The sequence below is a fragment of the Hyperolius riggenbachi genome, chromosome 7, assembly GCF_040937935.1.
Source record: "Hyperolius riggenbachi isolate aHypRig1 chromosome 7, aHypRig1.pri, whole genome shotgun sequence".
In the NCBI taxonomy this organism is placed as follows: Eukaryota; Metazoa; Chordata; class Amphibia; order Anura; family Hyperoliidae; genus Hyperolius; species Hyperolius riggenbachi.
Genome location: NC_090652.1, coordinates 104,186,209 through 104,209,220, shown reverse-complemented (window position 1 = coordinate 104,209,220; position 23,012 = coordinate 104,186,209). Strand labels below are relative to the sequence as shown.

The 23,012-nt window shown below is 45.9% G+C and overlaps 1 protein-coding gene across 4 annotated transcripts in view; it reads right to left on the bottom strand.

Moving 5' to 3' along the window:
• Positions 1-21,041, bottom strand: part of TTYH3 (tweety family member 3) — a 191,562-nt gene extending 170,521 nt beyond the window's left edge. For 2 of the 4 annotated variants that reach the window (XM_068244469.1, XM_068244472.1), the window contains exon 1: positions 20,658-21,041. In XM_068244469.1, coding sequence (XP_068100570.1) covers positions 20,658-20,804 — 147 coding nt within the window. In that variant the 5' untranslated portion in view covers positions 20,805-21,041. The remainder of the gene's footprint in view (positions 1-20,657) is intronic. The other 2 variants (XM_068244471.1, XM_068244470.1) reach the window with 2 other exon arrangements.
• Positions 21,042-23,012: the final 1,971 nt, after the last annotated feature.

Below are 23,012 nucleotides of genomic sequence, written 5' to 3'. Positions count from 1 at the left end.
TTTTTTACCCAATGTGGCAAACAGGTTGATTCCACTCTGATCTTAATAAATCAGAGAGGGAAGGATTACCCCCATTCATCGCACACAGATGACATGCTTACCATGAAAACGATTGAAAAAAAATTTGAACTGCAGCGTTGCACTGTCTGATACAGTGCAATACATTTAATTCAGCGCAACGCTTTGGGTCATTGTTCTACCGCCGCATCTGATTGACCGAAGCTTACCATCTGGTGCGATCTCCATTTTTTTTCTTTTTTCTTTATGCCAGGATTGAAATTGCAATCAATGCGTCTCATTGCATCGCAGATATCATGCAGATTCCATCCTGGCGATCGAACCTGCCAGTAAATCTAGATGCGTGCATGGAACACATAAGCAATGACAGACACCATAGGGATCAGGACTCATTCCTTATGGCGCTAGTTCCATGCAAGAGAGTTCACACTGATTCAGCCACATCCAAGGTCTTTAGCAATGGCTGACGCCCGAGAGACCCCCAGGCGCATTGTTCTTCCACTCTCCTTGCCCACCAGAAAACACTCAATTGTGCGCTGTCCGACTCCCCCATGGAAATGCAGCAGAGACAGTGTAGCATTAGAGGTATGCAAGCAGGACACTGTTCTTTTATTAGGACTACTAGCAGCTGGCGCCACCACAGGCCGGAATAGGAATTACGGCTATAACAGCACACAGTCAGTAACTTCCGCGCGGTCAGAAGACAGAGCTAAAGTTGCTCTTAAAACACTGTAATACAGCATCCAGCAATAGCTAGAAGCCAAATTACATTATGCCCCACCCATGTGGACCTAGAGGGGGAATAGCATTCAACACCACCAGGAACTTGTGCAGCAGCAGGATAAGCCATATACCGGCTGTATACTGCGCCCAAGTCTCTCGGCGGCAAATTAATATGTATGCCTACTAGACACTTGGCCATGCCTCTGGTGGGCATATGGAACCCCACGGAAAACGCCATGGCCCTACATGGCCCCTCCCACAGTCCTGCCAGATAGAAATAAAGTAGAGTCATAATGAATCCTGGCAGACTTCTTTGTAATGACATAACTGATGTCGGTGTGTGCTTTACATTCTACTCACACTGTAAAGCTCTTATTAGCAGATGCTGTCTTTATTCCACAGAAAGCTAGCTATTCACCCAGATACCATTCTACTTAAATGTATCACATATAAATAGCAGTAAAATGATGAGTGTTCAATGGCAGGAATAGAAGTAGAACGTCTATTCAGTTATAGTGTATTCTATTATCAGCCGCACGCCCCTTGGAATTCTCAGCCTTGGCTGAGCACATCCTGACTGTATGACCTCATTCACTCTCTTCATTCAGTATCCCTTCATGCAGAACATTCCCTCTGCAGCCTGCCTCCATCCCTGCAAGCCTTCTGCCAGCATCACTGCAGCCAACTCTGTTATATATCACCATCATAAATCTGCAGACAACCTCAGCTGCACTTCCCACTCCCATACAGAGGGGAAGAGATTTATAGCAGCACAGCAAAGGTTGCATGTAGCACAAAGGATCATCCTCAGAAATGCCAGCTACAAATAAAGTTATAGGATTCGTAAAGCCCAATCTACACTATAAGATTCTTTGTGCGATTCGATTACGATTCCATTTACGATCCGATTAAATCCGACATGTCCGATCGGGATTCGATTCAATTCGATTTGCAATGGCAAATCGAATTGAATCGAACCCTGATCAGACATGTCGGATTTAATCGGAACGTAAATAGAATCGTAATCGAATCGCACAAAGGATCGTATCATGTAAATTGGGCTTTAGATTCAAAAGGTTTGGGATATTCAAGATCTTTTTTTTTTGGATGCAAGAAAATTTGGGATTTGCCCCATTTTTAATCACGATGTGCACTATCCATAAGCAACACATTATTATAATTTAGTATTTATATAGCGCTGACATCTTCCACAGTGCTGTGCAGAGTATATTGTCTTGCCACTAAGAGCTCACAATCTAGTCCCTACCATAGTCATATGTCCATGTACCGGTATGTATCGTGTAGTGTACTGTATGTATCATACTCTAGGGTAAATTTTAGGGGGGAGGCAACTAACTTATCTGTATGTTTTTAGGAGGTGGGAGGAAACCGGAGTGCTGGGAGAAAACCTGCACAGACATGGGGAGAACATACAAACAGTATGCAGATGGTACTCTGCCTGGGATTCAAACTGGGAACCCAACACAGAAGGGCAACTGTGCTAACCACTACGCCACCATATAGGATGGGGGCAGTTACCTCTATATGCAGGGCTGTGAACCCGGTACAAAAATCATCCAACTCCGACGCCTTAGTTTATGAAACCAGTGACTCCGATTCCAGGTACCCAAATATTGCTCCGACTCAGACTCCACAGCCCTGTAGCTATGAATGTATATACATACGATACATAGGTCTGTATCGCACATAATATGCAAACTGTCACCCTAACTATCAAATAGGGCAATATTGATTTGCCTTGTGTACAAGTTAACGGGTAGCAACCAAAACATTGGCTGCAAACATAAGTATACATTAGCCATGCAGCTGAAGTGCCTTATCTACAGCAGAACAGAAGCATCCAAACACAAAGGCTGCATGCTAGTCCCACAAGGATAAATAAATAATGTGAACTGACAAGACAAGTCTCTACTTTCCCACAGAAGACTCCCATCCTAATTACTTGCCAGACAAAAGCAGTCACATAGCAAAGCCTGCAAGGAATGTATGGGAGGCCTCCTCTATGAAAAACACATACATTCACTGATCAAGACAAGAACACATTGAAAATCATCCGCCTGATAGGCAAGTCTACCTTATACAGCCAACACAGTTCTGATAGGTGGAAGCATGGATTTCTGAAGGTGCGGTATCTGGCACCAAGACATTTGCAACAGTCTTTTTTTTTTTTATTATTATTATTATTATTTATTTTAGTTCTGCCACTTTAATCTCCCAGTTTACAACTGGTAATTCCTTAAAGTGAACCTGAAGTGACAAACTTATGAGCCAATTAATTTCATGTGTAGTACCAATGACAAATAAAACATTAATACTGTGACATTTATTGGCTTAATTTTTAAAATTATTAATAGTAATAAATCCATCCTATACATGTCAGCAACATATACACCCTCTCAATAGCAGTAACAGAAGCTCTCATAGAACAATAAGTCAGAATACATATGTATATTTTTTTATTTTCAATCTTTTCCTTTTTACTGAAGGCTCCCCAGAATAACTGCCAAATTTTTTTTCTTTAAATTAAATAGAACGCTCCAAGCAAGAAGATGTAGCTTGTTTGCATCCACGGACGCTTATCAAGAAAGAACAGCTGGTTAGTAATCAGAGTCAGCCTCTACACTTTGTACTACAGGACCCTGGCCTGACTTCACAGTTCAGCACACGCTGATCACTTGCAATTTCTAAATGATGACAAAACTTCAAGCGAATCTCAGTCCGGCCTCCTGACAGCAGATCAGAGCGTGTGGATTGTTTTTGAAGCATGAAACCACATGCTCAGCCCCTAAGAGGACAAGGTTTACCTTGTTAGTGGCTGTGCAAATTGCAGGCCTGGCCTGTCACAACCTCCTCTATTCACCACATTTTGTCAACATAACAATTTTCTGGTCTGCAAACAAAAAGAGTAAATGCCCTGGCTTGTCTGATGCCCCCACATCGCTCATCAGTGGAATTCCATCCACGAGATAAGGATCTATGTTAGAACAGAAATATTAGAGGTTCCCATGTAAACCTTCATTAAAAAAAAAAAAAAAAAAAAAAAAAAAAAAAAAAAAGAAAAGAAGAAGCATTCTGACTAGGATTCTGAGACATCTGGACCACTCCAAGGCAGGAAAGGAGTCTGAAAAGACATTTCAAGGACCTACAAGCGCAACAGCATTCCCCAGGCTAGCCTGACAGTGCAGACACCACTAGGCCACACCATCTCTCCCTAGAATCATAAATAACCATTATCATTAATAAAAATAATAACTGGATGTATATACCGCCAACACATTACGCAGCGCTATACAATATATAAGATTACAGACAATTATAATAGGGGTGGCCGACAACACAGTACAGATAATAAGCAATAAGATACATAACACAATACAATGCTGGCAGCACAGTAATGCAATGCCAGATCATACACTGGAGTGGTAGTCCTAATAAAACAAGTTCATATTATTATGGGTAGAGTGCACAATCAAGTATGATACACAGGGAGAGTTGGCCCTGCCAAAGGCTTACAATCTAGAAGGGGGGGGGTCATTGCCACAACATACAACCACACACTAAAGGTGGCCATACACTCGTTACATTAGCAGCAGATAGATCATCAGATAGATTTCTGATCTGATGTGTTTAGGAACATTTTTTACTAGGAACAGATTTCCAATAGATTTCAGTATGAAATCTATTGAAAAATCGATCTGATGGCATTTTTTTTGCCATCAGATCTCCATTAGGTCCAATGCAAAATGATAAGCAATCTCAACATATCGACCTAGATTTTCCAGCATGTCAGATCGATTGAAATCGGCTGCAAATTGGTCAATCGATTTGCAGCCGATCGATTTCAAATCGGCCGCTAATCGGCCCCTTAATAAGTCCAACTGTTCCAAGGCCACTTCTCCATGCAGGTCAGGCACAGATTTGAACAAATCATGCACCACAGAATACCCAAACGCTATCCTAGATACAAACGTGACATTGATTTACATTCTCAAATTTATGACAGGTGGCACCATCTTTAGTTCTGCCAGGTGATCTCTGTGGAATGTTTGTTAATGAAAGTTCTATGCAGAGAGGGAGATATGGCTTGCTTGGTAGTTGGAAAAAGGTAAATATTTATCATGGGAAAGGGGGCATCGGCTACTGAGTGGAATGAAGTTCAATCTTAGGTTTTAGTTTGCGGACCGCTACTGCAGTTGCCAAACAGCTGTTCATCCTCTCCCTTTACTTTCCATAGAATGATACAGGTTTCCTAGCAGAAAGCTGAGCAAAATATCTGTGCAATGATCTCTAAAAGGATAAAAATTACCGGCCATCATTCCATGTGCATGTCCAATCGCCTTGACTTTTCAGGTAGCATTTATTTTCTAAATTCCTGATTGACAACCAAATCAGAAAAATAAAAAAAATTAAATGTGTACGCTAGCTTACTTCTACATCCAAACAATGTCCAGTCTGAATATCAATCAGATCTCTTGCTCGAAAACAAAATCTGCCAATGACATCTGCTCATGTATAAACACATTTGATTGGCAATAAATGGCTTCAGTCAACCACTAACCATGAATGAAAAAATGTTTACGTGATTCAGCTTCACAGCAATCACACAAAGCTGAAGTGTTCCTTTGCAGCAGTAATGGTTTTCATGTTCAGATACACTATAGAAATACAAGAGCTGCAGCATGCCATTTCATAGAGGACGAGGCTAGCAGAGGTTTGGGTCCAGTTATTTGGCCTGTATATGAAGCTTGCAGAAGGAAGCTTTCTCTATGGGTGCCTCTGGCTGCCGAGCAGCATCACATCCTCATCCCCCACTCCCTGTCGTCACACTGCCTGCAGTTCATCTCTCTGTGTTTCAGACAAATCTAACCCAGAAAACAGATGTGCAGCATACAGACAAGAGAATGCGACTCCTCTGGAAGGCTGGCCATAGACACGCAGATGTGTCACAGAGAACAGCTGTGGACCATTAGCTTCAGCACCACTGCATAATGGAACAGAGTCTAGGTTTGGGCACACAGCAGAGGGTTCATGTTGTGAGAGTAGCTGTAAGAAAGCCTACCTATTCCAGGTCACATCACCGAGCATCCAGACTTCAGCATAGCAGTCGCTCTACCTCAGTCAACTCACTGCCACTTATGATGATGTGAAATGTCTATAAAATGAGAAGATCCTACATCTGATCACGAGTTTCTTCTATCGCTGATAAAGTGATTGATCCCACCAACTAGGGTAGATCAAGTGCATAGAAAACTGTAGCAACAGAAAGACAGTTGTTAAGGATTTGAATGCAATGTCATCTTTTACATTAAATATATACAGTGATGAGAAAAACTATTTGCCCCCTTTCCGATTTCTTATTCTTTTGCATGTTTGTCACACTTAAATGTTCTGCTCATCAAAAACAGTTAACTATTAGTCAAAGATAACATAATTGAACACGAAATGCAGTTTTAACTGATGGTTTTTATTATTTAGTAAGAAAAAAAAACTCCAAATCTACATGGCCCTGTGTGAAAAAGTGATTTCCCCTTGTTAAAAAAAAGAACTTAACTGGTTTATCACACCGGAGTTCAATTTCTGTAGTCAACACCGGGCCTGATTACTGCCACATCTGTTTCAATCAAGAAATCACTTAAATAGGAGCTATCTGACACAGATAAGTAGACCAAAGGCACCTCAAAAGCTGGACATCATGCCACGATCCAAAGAAATTCAGGAACAAATGAGAACAAAAGTAATGGAGATCTATCAGTCTGGTAAAGGTTATAAAGCTTTTTCTAACGCTTTGGGACTCCAGCGAACCACAGTGAGAGCCATTATCCACAAATGGCAAAGACATGGAACAGTGATGAACCTTCCCAGGAGTGGCCGGCCGACCAAAATTACCCCAAGAGCGCAGAGAAAACTCATCCGAGAGGCCACAAAAGACCCCAGGACAACATCTAAAAAGAACTGCAGGCCTCACTTGCCTCAATTAAGGTCAGTGTTCACGACTCCACCATAAGAAAGAGACTGGGCAAAAACGGCCTGCATGGCAGATATCCAAGGCGCAAACCACTTTTAAGCAAAAAGAACAATAAGGCTCGTCTCAATTTTGCTAAAAAAACATCTCAATGATTGCCAAAACTTTGGGGAAAATACCTTGTGGACCGACGAGACAAAAGTTGAACTTTTTGGAAGGTGCGTGTCCCGTTACATCTGGCGTAGAAGTAACACAGCATTTCAGCAAAAGAACATCATACTAACAGTAAAAAAATGGTGGTGGTAGTGTGATGGTCTGGGGTCGTTTTGCTGCTTCAGGACCTGGAAGGCTTGCTGTGATAGATGGAACCATGAATTCTACTGTCTACCAAAAAATCCTGAAGGAGAATGTCCGGCCATTTGTTCGTCAACTCAAGCTAAAGCGATCTTGGGTGCTGCAGCAGGACAACGACCCAAAACACACCAGCAAATCCGCCTCTGAATGGCTGAAGAAAAACAAAATGAAGACTTTGGAGTGGCCTAGTCAAAGTCCTAACCTGAATCCTATTGAGATGTTGTGGCATGACCTTAAAAATGCGGTTCATGCTAGAAAACCCTCAAATAAAGCTGAATTACAACAATTCTGCAAAGATGAGTGGGCCAAAATTCCTCCAGAGCGCTGTAAAAGACTTGTTGCAAGTTATCGCTAACGCTTGATTGCAGTTATTGCTGCTAAGGGTGGCCCAACCAGTTATTAGGTTCAGGGGGCAATTTCTTTTTCACACAGGGTCATGTAGGTTTTGAGTTTTTTTTCTCACTAAATAATAAAAACCATCATTAAAAACTACATTTTGTGTTTAATTATGTTATCTTTGACTAATAGTTAACGTTTTTGATAAGCAGAAACATTTAAGTGTGAAAAACATGCAAAAGAATAAGAAATCAGGAAGGGGGCAAATAGTTTTTCACATCACTATTCTTCCAGTTTTGTGTGAGCAACAACTCCATTTTTGGTTGCAACTTTCTTTGCATCACTCTCTGCAGAGGCTTTTTGGTCTCATTTAGCCCCTTACACACTGCTAGGAGTTCTGGTTCACCATGAGCTACCTGGGCAATCTGTGAAATACCAAGTGATACAAAGTGGTATATCAGAAAAAAGAGCAATATCTGGAAGATTTTGATCTTTTAAACTGTTCTACCCTTGAGATGCCCATACACTCGTCAGATTGGCAGCAGATAGATAAGAAAGTGAACTCTAAGATGGCGCTGGAAGGCTGCCTCGGCACACAGGGCTCTCCTGTTTTTTCTCTTTTATCTCTTTTTTATTTCGTTTTCCAGTCTAGTTAGGTTAGTTTTTAGGTTAGTACAGCAGTTTAGCTTAGGCCAGCCAGATATAAGTTTTACAGCAGCTCGGAAGCTTCTGCAACTACGGCCTCTCTGCCCAGACAGCGGCTGCATCCAGCACACGTGGGGCTGTGCTTACCTGCAGGCGAGCTCACCTTCCGCTGCCCGCAACTCTCGCCTGCTGCATCCCTCTCCTCCCCACCAGGAAACTAGCTGGGACGCGGCTGCCTGCCTCCACCCAAGTCCTGCACGAGAGACGCGGAGCGGACCACGTGGGAGGCCGACACAGCAAACCGCGTGGCCAGCCTCTACCGCGGCTCAGGGTCCCAAAGAGTCCGCACAGCGGAGTCCCGGGTAGCTGCTGCATGCGACCCCAGCGAGGGGCGCCTACAGCCGGGAGTGTTCGCTGGCCCTGCCAGCACTGCTGCACCACAGAGGAGCCGCTCCAGCTGGCAAACCAACAGCGCTCGGCGAAGGGATCGGAGCCCCCCGCGACCTGCAGCAAGATGGGGCCACCGCAGATGAGCTGACCCTGTCAGCGCACCAGCAGACCACCAACAGCGCCACTCAGGGAGGAGATCGTGGCTCCCTGCAGCCTCCCACTTGGCAAACGTCGGAGCTCCCTGCGGCCTCCCACGTGGTAAATGTCAGCCTGCCTCACGCCACAGCCTGTTGCGGAGCACGCCGAAGGAATCAGCTGACCCGCTCCCCCCCTTGCTGCCGGAATCCGTGTTCCACCCTCCACCCTCCCGGACTGGCCCGGGCATATCCGGGGGCCTCTGTTGGGTGCTGTGGGCATCTAAGGTACACTGCTGCCAGTTTTATGGATTGTGCTGCATTGCTGAATGGGCTGTTGTTTTGTTTTGCACATGTATCTAGTGTGTATTCCTTGCACCCGGGGCACTCTGCGGTTGGGCTGCTGTTGCACATGCCTCCTACATCTGGGTCACGCCGCTGCTAAATAGACTGTTATGTTATTGCACTCGCCTCCACATCTGCGTCGCACGGCGGTTGGACTTGTTAGTGCACTTGCCTCTTACATATGTGTAACACTGCGGATGGTCTGTTATTGCACTCGCCCCTTACATCTGTGTCACACCGCCTCTGATGGACTGTTATTTGCGTATGCCTCTTACATCTGTGTCACACTGCTGATGGTCTGTTATTGCGCATGCCCTTACATCTGTGTCACACCGCTTCTGATGGACTGTTATTTGCACATGCCTCTTACATCTCCGTCACACTGCTGATGGTCTGTTATTGCACATGCCTCTTACATCTGTGTCGCACTGCGGATGGTCTGTTATTGCACATGCCACTTACATCTGTGTCACACTGCTGATGGACTGTTATTGCACATGCCCCTTACATCTGTGTCACACTGCGGATGGACTGTTATTGCACATGCCTCTTACATCTGTGTCACACTGCTGATGGACTGTTATTGCACATGCCTCTTACATCTGTGTCACACCGCTTCTGATGGACTGTTATTTGCACATGCCTCTTACATCTGTGTTACACTGCTGATGGACTGTTATTGCACATGCCTCTTACATCTGTGTCACACTGCTGATAGACTGTTATTGCAACACGGCTGATAGACTGTTATTGCACTCGCCTGCACAAGTTTGCTTACCATCCATGCCCCAAATGCCACCCCTCCCCCCTCGTACCACCCGCTCCAGAGCACAGCTCCTCAAATGGGAACATATCACAGCCGCACACCCGGAGGATGGGCTCCTGTACAACTCTGTTTGGAGCCACGTCCAGGAAATCACTGCTTCTGCGCCCTGGCCTCCGTGTAGCCAGCGCCGCAGGGGATGTCGGTCAGGCGTCCGGGCAAGGCTGAAGAGGAGAGGCCTGCGGTCAGCCATCCCTGCGGTCCTCCTAGCGAACGTCCGCTCCCTCCCCAACAAGCTAGATGAGCTGAGACTCCTCAGCGACAAAAGGGAACTCGGTAACAACACCCCAGTCTTTTGCTTTACTGAAACGTGGCTCCATGACGACATCCCTGAGAGCGCCCTCCAGCTCCCAGGCTTCAGCCTCATCCGTGCAGACCGGGACAGCACCCTCTCTGGGAAAAAGAAAGGTGGCGGCATCTGCTTCTACATTAGCTCCGCCTGGTGCTCAACCACCTCTGTACTGGCCAAGAAATGCACACCAGAACTTGAACTCTTCCTCATCAATTGCAGGCCAACCTACTCGCCCAGGGAGTTCTCCTCCTACGTCCTCGCGGGCGTGTATATCCCTCCTGATGCAGAGGTAAACGCTGCCCTGCGGGATCTCAGTGATACCATCATGCAGTGGGAGACGGCCCTCCCGGACTCGCTGTTCATTATCTTGGGGGATTTTAACAAGGCAAACCTCCGCAAAGAGCTGCCCCGCCTCCATCAGCACATCACCTGCCCCACCAGGAGTGCCAACACCCTCGACCATTGCTACACGGCCCTGAAGGATGCATACAAAGCGACACCGTGGGCAGCCCTAGGCTCATCTGACCACTGCATCATCCACCTGGTACCTACTTATAAAAGGCGCCTGGAAACCTCAAAACCTGTCATTAAGTCATCCAAAGTGTGGTCAAGTGAGGCTAAACTTCAACTTCAGGCCTGCCCTGACTGCACAGACTGGAAGGCTCTGGAATCGCCTAACCTGGACGAGTGGGCAGACAATGTATCCTCGTACATCAGCTTCTGTGAGGACTCCTGTATCCCAACAAAAACCTTCAAACTGTATCCAAATGATAAACCGTGGTTCTCAAAAAGACTACGACAACTACGTCACAGCAAAGAAGCCGCACATAAGTCCGGCAACCAGGTGGAATACAAGAAGGCAAGAAACAACCTAAACAGAGAACTGAGGTCCGCTAAGAGGGTCTACGCGGAAAAGCTGGAACAAAACCTCTCCTCAAACGACTCACGAGCCGTGTGGAAAGGGTTGAAGGCTGCCACCAACTACAAGCCCCCCCCTCAGCATGCCACACCGAGCTCTGAGCTTGCCGAGAGTCTCAGTGAATTCTACTGCAGATTCGAGAGTCAGCCAGCACCTGCAGGTCTCCCACAGCCACCTGCACAATCTGCCACTGTAGCCCTAGGCCCTTACTCACACCCACCATCAGTGAGGGAGGCGGATGTACTGAAACACTTGCTAAGGCTAAATGCTAGGAAAGCCTCAGGTCCGGACGGTGTGTCGCCAGCCTGCCTGAAAACCTGTGCTCGTCAGCTCGCTCCCACCCTCTCTTCCATCTTCACGAGGTCCCTCCAGGAAGGCAAAGTTCCCGCGTGCTTCAAGAGGTCTGCCATTATCCCTGTCCCCAAAAAGCAGGGCATCCTCGACCTCAACAATTTCAGGCCCGTGGCGCTTACATCCGTGATCATGAAAGCTTTTGAAAGCATGGTGCTACCTCTCCTTAAGCACTCTACTGAGGGACTGCTGGACCCACACCAGTTCGCGTACCGGGCGAACAGGTCCACAGACGACGCCATCAACATCTGCTTGGAGCACGTATATGATCACCTGGATAGACCGGACTCCTACGCCAGGATCCTCCTACTGGACTTCAGCTCAGCATTCAATACTATCAGCCCTAAAATACTTCAGGACAATCTCGCTGCGCTAGGAGTCCACCCCACCCTACGCCTGTGGATCACGGACTTCCTCACCAACAGGTCCCAGGTCGTTAGGCTAGGCACCATCTCCTCACAACCTAGGATCACCAACACAGGGGCCCCACAAGGCTGCGTCTTGTCGCCGTTCCTGTTCTCTCTGTATACGAACAATTGCAAATCCACTTCGGACTCGGTAAAAGTAATCAAATTTGCCGATGACACGACCATTGTGGGTCTCATCACCAAAAACGATGAGAAGGCGTACCGCCTCCAGGTCGAAAGCATATGCAGCTGGTGCAGAGAGAACGGTTTGGTCCTAAACACAGCAAAAACGGTGGAGATGATTGTTGATTTCAGGAGGCGCGCCTCTACCCCGCCTCCAATCCACATGGATGGTATGGAAGTGGAAAGAGTCCCCAGTGTCCGCCTTCTGGGCACAACTATCTCCAATGACCTGAGGTGGAACACCAACACCGCCTCAACACAGAGGAAAGCCCAACAGAGACTTTTCTTTCTCCGCCAACTGAAAAAGTTTGGTATGGCCCAAAAACTGCTGACAAATTTCTACTCAGCCACGATCGAATCCGTCCTATGCTCTTCCATCCTGGTCTGGTACTCCAGCTCCTCCGCCAGCGACAAGCTCAAACTGCAGAGGGTCATCAAATCTGCAGAGAGGATCATCGGGAGATCCCTTCCCACTCTGGACCTCCTCTACCACTCCAGGCTGAACACCAGAGCATTAAAGATCGCCAACGACCCCTCACATCCAGGCTACCGTTTCTTTAACCAGCTCCCCTCGAGCCGGAAACTCCGGTTCCGATCCATCTACACCAGGACCTCAAGACATAAGAACAGTTTCTTCCCCTCTGCTGTCAACCTTCTGAACTCTCACCATGGAAATGCCTATCCCCACCCCACAATACCTAGACGCACTGGGGCACTTTGCACATAGCTCAAGCGTACTTCTTGGTTGTTTCTTTTATTGTACTGTAACTTATGCCATTGTCTCCCTCTGCATACATGTTCTATAATGTTCTGTTTTTTTCTGTAAATGTTCTGTTACTACTGCATGCCCTCTATCTGTAACTACTGTATACCGTGTATCAGTACCCTGTACGTGCCAAGCCCAATTCCGGGCACGACCCAGTCGTGCTTGGCGAAATAAAGTTTCTGATTCTGATTCTGAAATGCATCTGATGATCTATCTGATGCGTTTTTAGAACATTTTTTTTTACCAGGATAGAATTCCGAAAGATTTCAGTTTGAAATCTATTGAAATTCGATCTGATGGCATTTTATTGCCATCAGATTTCCACTAAGGCCAATGCAAAATGATAAGCAATCTCATCAGATCGACCTAAATTTTCCACCCTGCCAGTTCGATGGAAATCGATCGAAATCGACCATCGATCGGTTGATTGGCCAACCGATTTGCAATCGATTGATAGGGATCGATCGGCCAGAAAATCGGCTGAGTGTATGGGCCCCTTTAATTGACAAGTGTGACCAGTTCTTGGTACTAATCTCACTGGCAGGCATTTTGTATTGACTTCTACAGAGGTCAAATCACTATCAGAACCATGGTTGTGGTGTGACCTGGCCTATTTGAGAACAATGCCATTTAGGCCTGAACCCCACTAGCAATGCTTTCCTAAGCTCTTGTGAATTAAAAAGCTCTTGCTAATATAATGCTCTGTTTGTGATCCCACTTGAGGGATGCAATTTAAAAAAAAGAAATCCCCCACAGCATTACATTAGCAAGAGATTTACAAATCACAAGCACTTAGAAAAGCACTGGTAGTGGGTCCCATGCCTTACAGTGTCATAGCGCTGTGAAATGTTACTAAATCAAATGCCAGAATCTCCCTGTACTGTACTGTGAACAAGCCCTTAAAGGACACAACTGTAACCAGAGGGATATAGAGGCTGCCATATTTATTTCCTTTTAAGCAAAATCAGTTGCCTGGACACTGCCCATGAACGAAGTTACCACTTTTTTTTTTGTTTTTACACTAAATATCTTTACCGGTAGGATGTGGAGCAAGAGACACAGAACATTTTTATCACACCTTTCTCTTGGCAATCAAAGCATCAGAGCTGGAGCAACTAGGACGCGCTATATAGGCAGTAGCAGTGTTAGGGAGTCTTGCCCAAGGTATCCCTACTCAATAGGTGCAGGCTTACTTAACAGGAAGAGCAGAGATTTTAACCCTGTTCTCCTGTATCAGAGGCAGGGCTGTGGAGTCAGTACAAAAATGTTCTGGCTCCAATTCAGACTCCTCAGTTTATGAAACCACCCACTCCAACTCCGGATACCCAAAATGGTTCCGACTCCTTAGTCTAATATTTACCAGGACTGGGGATTTTGTACAAAAATCATCCAACTCCTCAGTTTATAAAATCACGACGACTCCAACTCCAGGTACCCAAAATTGCTCTGACTCCTTGACTCCGACTCCACAGCCCTGGTCAGAGGAAGTACACTATCAAGCCACTGTAAACTATTACCAACGAAGGTGGATGCAGGAGGAAGTTAAATAGATTTTAGCGGAAAGATAATTTAAGATCTGTAAACATAATAGGTCTTCTACGCTGGCTGCCTGGGAGAGGAATAGGGGCTTAAAGTGAATAGGAATAGTTTAAAAAAAAAAAAAAGCCAGATAATTACCTAAGGGGAAGGAAGGCTTTGGGTCCTATAGAGCCTTCCGGCTCCTCTCCCAGTCCCCGTTGCAGCACTGGCTGCCCCGTAGCAGTATTCAACCAATTTGGTCAAATACTGCTGTTTCCACTGTGAAGGGAGGCATTAGAAGTCTTGGGGAGCAGAGTCCTCCCAAAGATGAGCCGCTCCATACTGCGCACGTGCGAGCGCCCTTTCTCCTGTACTTGCAGTATGGAGTGGCCCATCTTCAGGACTCGGCTCCCGAAGTCCCCCATGACGGGGGATTCAAACAGATAAGCAGCAGCTGCAACAAGGGCACCGGGAGAGGAGAAGGCTATATAGGACCCAGAGCCTTCCCTCTCCATAGGTTTTTTTTTTTTTTTTTTTTTTTATATATAAACGATTCCCAATGACTTTAACGATTTTCACAAAGAGATGAAGCCACTGCTGTCTCTCATGAAAGGTAGCCTCTATTCAAACATTACTACATAGGACCTACCTGACCTTGTTATAGTAATCAAGTTGCGTCTGGACATGTCAGACCAAATTTTAATAAGAGTCAGGTAAACTGGGGGAATGATCATTTATAAACAAGAAAAGTAATAGAGATTTTAACTTTTGGAATTGCCTGGTTAGCATCCTTATTACTTGTTTACCAGATAAAAATAAAGAATTGATTTTTGATTTTATGCCCGACAGTTACACTTTTTTTTTTTTTTTAACAATAAACTTTTTATTGAGACGATTGTGCAGAAGTTTTACAACACTTTACAACATTTTCCAACATTTTAACAGCTTGAGGCGGTAATAGACAGTTGAACAGTACTGTACATACGTCTTGCCGATATTAAGCTGGCCATACACTGGCCCGATTTACCGCCGTTTCAACAGCAGATTCGATCACTGGGATCGAATCTGCTGCCAATCGTTCGCGTTACATGCCGAATTTCGATTCATTTCGTCCGATCCCGTCGATCGCGCCATGCGGAAAATTACCGTCGATCGCCCGCGGGTGAAGAGCGCATCGCTAGCGGCGTTCGAGTGCCCGACGACCGACGCAATAGAGCCTGCATACATTACCTGCTCCGCCGGCGCGACTGCCCCCGCTCGTCTCCGCTCTGGTCTCCGGCATGCCTTCACTTATTCCTGCCCGGCAGGAAGTTTAAACAGTAGAGGGCGCTCTACTGTTTAAACTTCCTGCCGGGCAGGAAGAAGTGAAGCATGCTGGAGCCGGAGACCAGAGCGGAGACGGAGAGGAGCGGAGAGAGACCCGGGACTCGCGCCGGCAGAACAGGTAATGTATGCGGCGGGGGGGGGGAGCGGCGGCAGCAGCAGCACCACCACCACAGATTGTGAACGGTTTCAGGCTGAAATCGGTTCACAATCTGTTTGCAGTAAAGGTAGCCATACGATCCCTCTCTGATCAGATTCGATCAGATAGGGATCTGTCTGTTGGTCGAATCTGATGGTAAATCGACCAGTGTATGGCCACCTTTAACTAGGGGACTTGTTACTACAAAGACAGTATTACACTTCAAACAATGCACAGTGCCTAGCTACCCTACTGATCCTCTGCCTCGAATACGTTTAGCCATAGACACTGACCAAGCATGCAGCAGATCAGATGTTTCTGACTGAATTACCTGCATGCCTTTTTTCAGGTGTGTAATTCAGACATTACTGCAGCCAAATAGTTCTCAGTCTGCCAGGCCACTGGTGTTTAAAGGCGCGTACACATGCAATCAAAGGACAGGACGTCAGACCCACCCACGGGGCGGCCATACTAGCGACAGTTTCCGTGTGTGTACAGTCTGTTGGCGAGCGGACCCGTCAAAACCAGCCTTATCAGCCTACCGACAGACTGTACACACATGGAAACTGTCGCTAGGACGACGGCCCCGCGGGCTGGTCTGGCGACCCGTTGTTTGAATAAAACAGGCATGTGTACGCGCCTTAAAAGTAAATAAATTATGACAGCCTTCATGTCCCTTTCACGTCAGGTGTCCTTTAAATGGTTGACCTGTCTTGCAATTTAATATGTGGCTACAATCCAAAAACTCTATAAGAATCTCTTATCAAATTAGATCTGTGCCGGGATCTACCCAACCTCATAGCCCAATTTAAAGCGGATCCGAGATGAAAAACTAACAAGTAACTTTATATATCTTATCTAAAGCTTAAGGGGCCCATTCACCTAACGATTTTTCCGCCGATATACAGCCGTTTCGATCACAGTGATCGAAACGGCTATGAAATCACCGCGCACACCCCGCTGTCAGAACGATCGATTTCCGTCCGAAATCGTTCCCGTCGATTCCAGTCGACCCATCCGCGCGGAAGATTTTTCTCGGTTGCCGGCGGGTCGGGAGTGCGTCGTTAGCGGCGTTCGAAATGCCCGACGACCGACGCAATACAGCGGGTAATACATTACCTGCTCCAGCCGGCGCGAGTCCCCTGGTCTTCTTCTCCGCTACGGGATCCAGAGCTACACAGAACTTCCTGTCCTGGCAGGAAGTAGAGCGCCCTCTACTGTTTAAACTTCCCCTGGACAGGAAGTTCAGTAGCCGGAGCAGGGAAGAAGACAGCGGTGACAGGAGACTCGCGCCGGCTGGAGCAGGTAATGTATGCAGGCGGGCGGCAGCAGCTCCACAGATTGTGATCGGTTTCAGGCTGAAATCGATTCACAATCTGTTTGCAGTAAAGGTGGCCATACGATCCCTGTCTGATCAGATTCGATCAGAGAGGGATCTATCTGTTGGTCGGATCTGATGGCAAATCGACCCAGTGTATGGCCACCTTTAGATAATTTACACAGCAAATCTAGCTGCAAACAGCTTTAATAGAATATGATTGATTATTCCTGTGATACAATGACAGCAGCCATGTTGTTTGTAAACATTACACAGAAGCAGGCTCATCTGCATCTTGAGCAAAAAAACCTAATCCCTCCTCCCCTCTGCCTCTGAAATTTCTGGCTAGTAATACCTCCCCCTCATCCTGCCCAGACTGAGCTCCCATGAGCCCTTGCTACTGTCTGAAAGTGCCTTGGCTCTCTGAAAACCTGTGGGCGTGGCTTCTTTCATTTATAGGGAATTAGAGCATTAAAACAAAAACAAAAAAGTATTTGGCTTGAAGAATGCCCTATAAACAATTGGAAAGGAACACAATTATGCAATGAGTAAAAGTTCATCTCAGATCCACTTTAAAGCTCATATACACACAACAAAGTGCACAACCAACTGAATGACAACCCATTGACACAACCTGTTTTTCCATACGGCCATACAAACTAAACGACCAACTAATTTTCAAACTGCGCATGTAAGCGAAACGATGGACTGCATGATATGGCCATATTTAAAACAAGTACAAGCGACTTGTACTCACGTGGCCAACTGCCCGATAACAGCCCAACCAACAGTCATGTGAGTAGAGCCACCTGTTGTATCGGGCAAATCGCTTGTTATCAGTCACTTATCTAGTCGTTTGCCAACTATCATCCAACAGACTAAGTTTAGACGATAGTCAGGGGGGGGGGGGGGGGGGTGTGTGTGTGTGTGTGTGTGTGTGTGTGTGTGTGTGTGTGTGTGTGTGTGTGTGTGTGTGTGTGTGTGTGTGTGTGTGTGTGTGTGTGTGTGTGTGTGTGTGTGTGTGTGTGTGTGTGTGTGTGTGTGTGTGTGTGTGTGTGTGTGTGTGTGTGTGTGTGTGTGTGTTTTAAGTTCAACAGCCCAGCAGCAGGCATGAAACTTGGGTCAGCCAAATCAACTAACCAAGCAAACAACCAAAGAAATAAGCTTTACCTCGGTCAAAAGAACACCATCTGCAAATAACTGGACCACTAGGATGCACTTAATCATATAAACACTGGTATACTTTATGTATCTATGGATACCCATTCACTCAAATCCCAACCCTGCAAAAGTGTGCTGAAAAACTGCAACTAGGCACCGCTTCAGCAGACAACAGTCAGCAAAGTTTGTGGCCAAGCTTGTTCAATGGAAGGACAGCCAAAAGAACTGTCATCCTGCCACTGGCTCACTACTGTATGTCTGCAGAATAAAGAGCCAGAGGTTCCCAGAGGCATCAGATAACGGTCATCCACTCATGAAGACTTTATGGACTTCTCAGCAAGAAACTGTTTCCCCAGAGAAGACATCTGAGCCACTGGTTATTTGCTGAGAGTGGAAAGAAAATACTACTAACTAGTTTATTTACAAAGCTTAATCCACTCACACCGAACTGGATATTAAAAGGACACCCGAGGCGAAAATAAACTAATGAAATAAACAATTGTATCTATCTTCCTTCTCCTAAAAATTACTTTTTAAGATATTCCACAGTTTTATTTTATGTTTACATCTACTTTTTAAGTTGTGACTGTTTTATTGTTTTTGCTCAATGACACATTCATTGAAGTATGCCAGAGCTAAAATTTATGAACTATTGATCCTTTTTTTATCTCTGTCCAGCTCTCAGAAGCCATTTTCTGCTAGGAAAGTGTTTTATAGTCTGAATTTCTTATCATTGAGGGTCACACTGTAGTCTCTTCCTGTCTGAGTCAGGACTGAGTCAGCCACTTACACACCTGATATTTAACTCTTTCAGGCAGAGAAAGAAAAAAAAGGAACACAGCTTAGTTATTTGTGTGCTAGGAACTGTACATAAACATGTCTATCTCATCATGTCACCTCGGGTACCCTTTAAATAACGCAGTGTGGAAATTTTGAGGCGCCAAAACCTAACTAGTACAGAAAAATGACACACGTGCAAAACCAAACATATATGCCTGTGCACTGGTCTGGTGAAAATACTCCAAATAATCAGTCAATGTCAATGTCCAGCCTAAAATGTATGAATGGTTGGTCTGATCTATGCCAACCTGAGAAAAAGTAAGTAAGTGACAATGTTCCTCCCTGAGCGGTCACAGCTTCCCATTACCTGTTACTGAACCAAAGCTAATAGAGAAAGCAGAATGTATGAATTTTTGCATTACTGCCAGTCCCAACTGTCACAAATCAGTCTGTTTAAATGTACAATCCTGATGGCACTAGTCAAAGATGCACGGTACACAAACATGACAAATAAAACAAAAATATATCAAACCAGTACAGAAACCATCAGTCTATTATCAATACATCTAAGCAAGTCAGAGAATAATTAATAATAATGCACATGTAAACATACATAAAACCATGCATAGACTCATATGGAAGAATTTCTATGATCTTATGTAGGTCTCTCGAATGCAGCTCACACACACACACACACTCACAGCTATGTCGGCCATTTTTACAAGAATTCACAAATATTGAACTGACAGTCATTTTCTTACAAATGCAAACTATGAACTGGATCATAGATCGAATAAAAGCGTTACGATATTACAGCAACCTATTGCGTAAATAATAAACCGCAATAATATCAAAAGGGTGCTAAATTACAAAATTCTTCTGATAAGTCTACGGAGCTGAATTCTCATCAAATCAATTACATTTAATATTAAATACATTCCAGACCACAGTTTAATTTGGAGGCTTTTATTCACTAAGCAGATTCCCAGCCAGGTAGAGAGGGTACACTCCCCCCCTGCTTGAAGGGACAACCTTTACAAATGCTGTCACACTAGGAGGCACTTACTGTGATTGTATCCTAATTTAACACTATCTACCCATCAGACACAGCAGCCAGCCTGCCAGGGTTGTGATTATTTGGAATATGAAGCCAGAAATCCCTGCATGATCTTCCCTGGCTGAATATGACCAAACCCAGACTTTTCCAGGATAAGGGGAAAAAAAACAAAAACAAATCACAGCATGAAAAGATATACTAGCAGAACAAAAGAATGAGATCATGTCAGCATAACAGAGGTGTCAGCATCATACCAGTGCCTCTAAAGGTGCCCACTGACGGTACATTTTTCAGCATATAAGCGATCAGATACAGGAGATCGGTTTTGCAGAAAATAAGTCTTCTTTGATATCCGAAATCGACTGTTTTAGAATTCTGATTGTAATTGTTCAACGACAATTTAGTCAAATCGGAAAAAACGTTCTTATAATCAGATGTGAAGGATAGGAAGCACAGGTTTCTTGACAGTAACATAACCGATATATTGCGACATTTTATTGCAGATTGCATTACCTGATCGCCCGGGCGATTCTTCGCTGAAGGTGGTAGCGTTAATGGGCACCAGAACACCCTGCTGCTGCACATTTCACATTGCAGAAATATATATATATATATATATATATAATATGTGTGTTTACATGCTCATATGTATGTATGTCTCATGATATTTGTCAGTGTCACAGGTGTCTCACCTGCTGATAATCAGGATCCTCAGGTTTGAAGTCCCCATTGAGGGTCTCCCATTGCAGGTTGAGATGGGGGAGTCGGTGGAGAAGGGTCACCCACCATGGTGGGCTGTAAGTGATGACAGCAGCCATGTTTGCCGGCTGCTCTCTCATTGGGGTCCGGGGAGATGTGCGGGGGACACGGCTTGCTCAGGCTGTGCCGCGCTGATCCATTTTATGGAGCCCTGAGGCAGCTACGGCTCCCCGCATGTCCCCTGCTCATCGTCCGTGTGCCCGGGGGATTCCTCTGCAGACCAGTCCAAGCTTCTCGCTGCAGAGGCTCCCCAGCACCACCGGCTCTTTGTTCCCTGAGACTCGTTCTGCTCTAGTCCGTACACCCCTCCTGCGGCTGTGTGAGGGGAGCTAGTCCCGCCTCCACACCGCCTAGACCCGCCCACCTACTCCCCTCCTGCGGCTGTGTGAGGCGACCTCGCCCCGCCTCCACACCGCCTACACCCGCCCACCTTTTCTCATCCTGCTCAGTGTGAGGGGAGATAACCCCGGCTTCACACCACCCACACACACCCCCAACTCCCCTCCTGCGGTTGTAAGGAGCACTCGGACCGCCTCCTCACGCCCACCACAGTGACGGAATGCTGAAGGAACTAGGCCAGCCTCAACCCGCCCATATGCTGCTGCACCGCCCATAAACCTGCTTCAGGTTCGCCTCGTGCAAAGTAACAGCCTTCCCCAAAGCCTCTCCCCTTACTCCGCCCACAATTACTTCATCAGGGAGCATCCAATAGCCCGCCCTACTCCCAGTGAGCCAGTGAGCCACACTGTAGCTCCGACCAGCCTTAGCTAATGCATCTCGGTCTCCGCCCCCCTCACCTAGCTGCTGCTAGCCACGCCCATTCCGGTGTTCCAACATTTCAGCACACCCATCGAAATAGCATACAAAATAAATGCTACTGAGCATGTGCAAATTCATGCAGCCATAACTTAACCCTGTGATACCCACCAACAGCACTAATCTGGCAACCTGAGTTTTTCTAGCTCCTGGTGTGCAATGCCAGCAGGTGTATACATAGTGTTAGAATAAAAATGTGTCTGAGCAAAGCAAGAACTAGGGATGGTGCGAAATGCCCATTTCCGATTCCGCGTAAATTCCGATTTCTGTTTTTCTGATTTTCCTTTTACTGATTTTCAAGGAGTACTGTATTATATTAGTAATTTTTTTGTATCAGCAAATGCAAAAAATCAGGAAAAAAAAAACAGAAAATCAGAAAAATGGGAATTGGAAAAACATAAAATCAGTCTTGTGATTGGTTTCAAAATTAAAATTGTGCATCCTCTGATTGGTCCAATGGTTCCGAGTTCTGTGCTTGGGCTAAAATTAACGAGTTGCGGTAAACTGCGGAATTCTGTTTTCTGAATTCCGATCGGAATTGCGGATTTCCAATCAGAAATACGGAAATGTCAATTCTGCGGAATCCGAGTGAGCATCCCTAGCAAGGACTGAGCCCTCATTCCAGCGAGCGGGCAATGGAACATTGATTCCACTGAAGAGGGGAATATTACTTTAAGGCTAGTTACACACCAAGACGTTGCGTTAGGTGCTACGTTAAGGTCGCATCAGTGGCGGACACAGCCAGCAGTGGGCCCCTGTGCAAAATTGTAATTGTGGGCCCCCTATGACCTGCGGCGCGCGTAGCGCGCCGTGGCAAAACATGGGCGTGGCTACAACCTGCGGCGCGCTAAGCGCGCCGCGGCAAAAAATAGTGGATAGAGCCTGCGGCGCGTAGCGCGGCGGCAAAAAATGGGTGTGGCAATGACCGGATGAGGGCGGAGCTAACTGTAACTTAAAGCGAACCCGGGGTGAGGGTTTATTTCCTTTTAAACAATACTAGTTGCCTGGCGGCCCTGCTGATCTATTTGGCTGCAGTAATAAACTGAATTACACCAGCAACAAGCATGCAGCTAATCTTCTCAGTTCTGACAATATTGTCAGAAACCCCTGACCTGCTGCATGATTGTTCAGGGTCTATGGTTGAAATAATAAGAGGCAGAGGACCAGCACGGCAGCCAGGCAACTGGTATTGCTTAAAAGGAGAGAAATATGTCAGCCTCAATATTATTCTCACCTCAGGTTCCCTTGAAAAGTGCAACGCAAAGACAGTGGGCCCAAGTTTTGGTGACCCTTTCCCCAGAAAATTCACATAATTGTGCAGGTTTTCTCAAGAAAATACACATATATGCCCAGAAAATACGTGCAATCATGTCGGCAGATATGCCCAGAAAATACGTGCAATCATGTCGGCAGATATGCCCAGAAAATACGTGCAATCAAGTCGGCAGATATGCCCAGAAAATACATGCAAT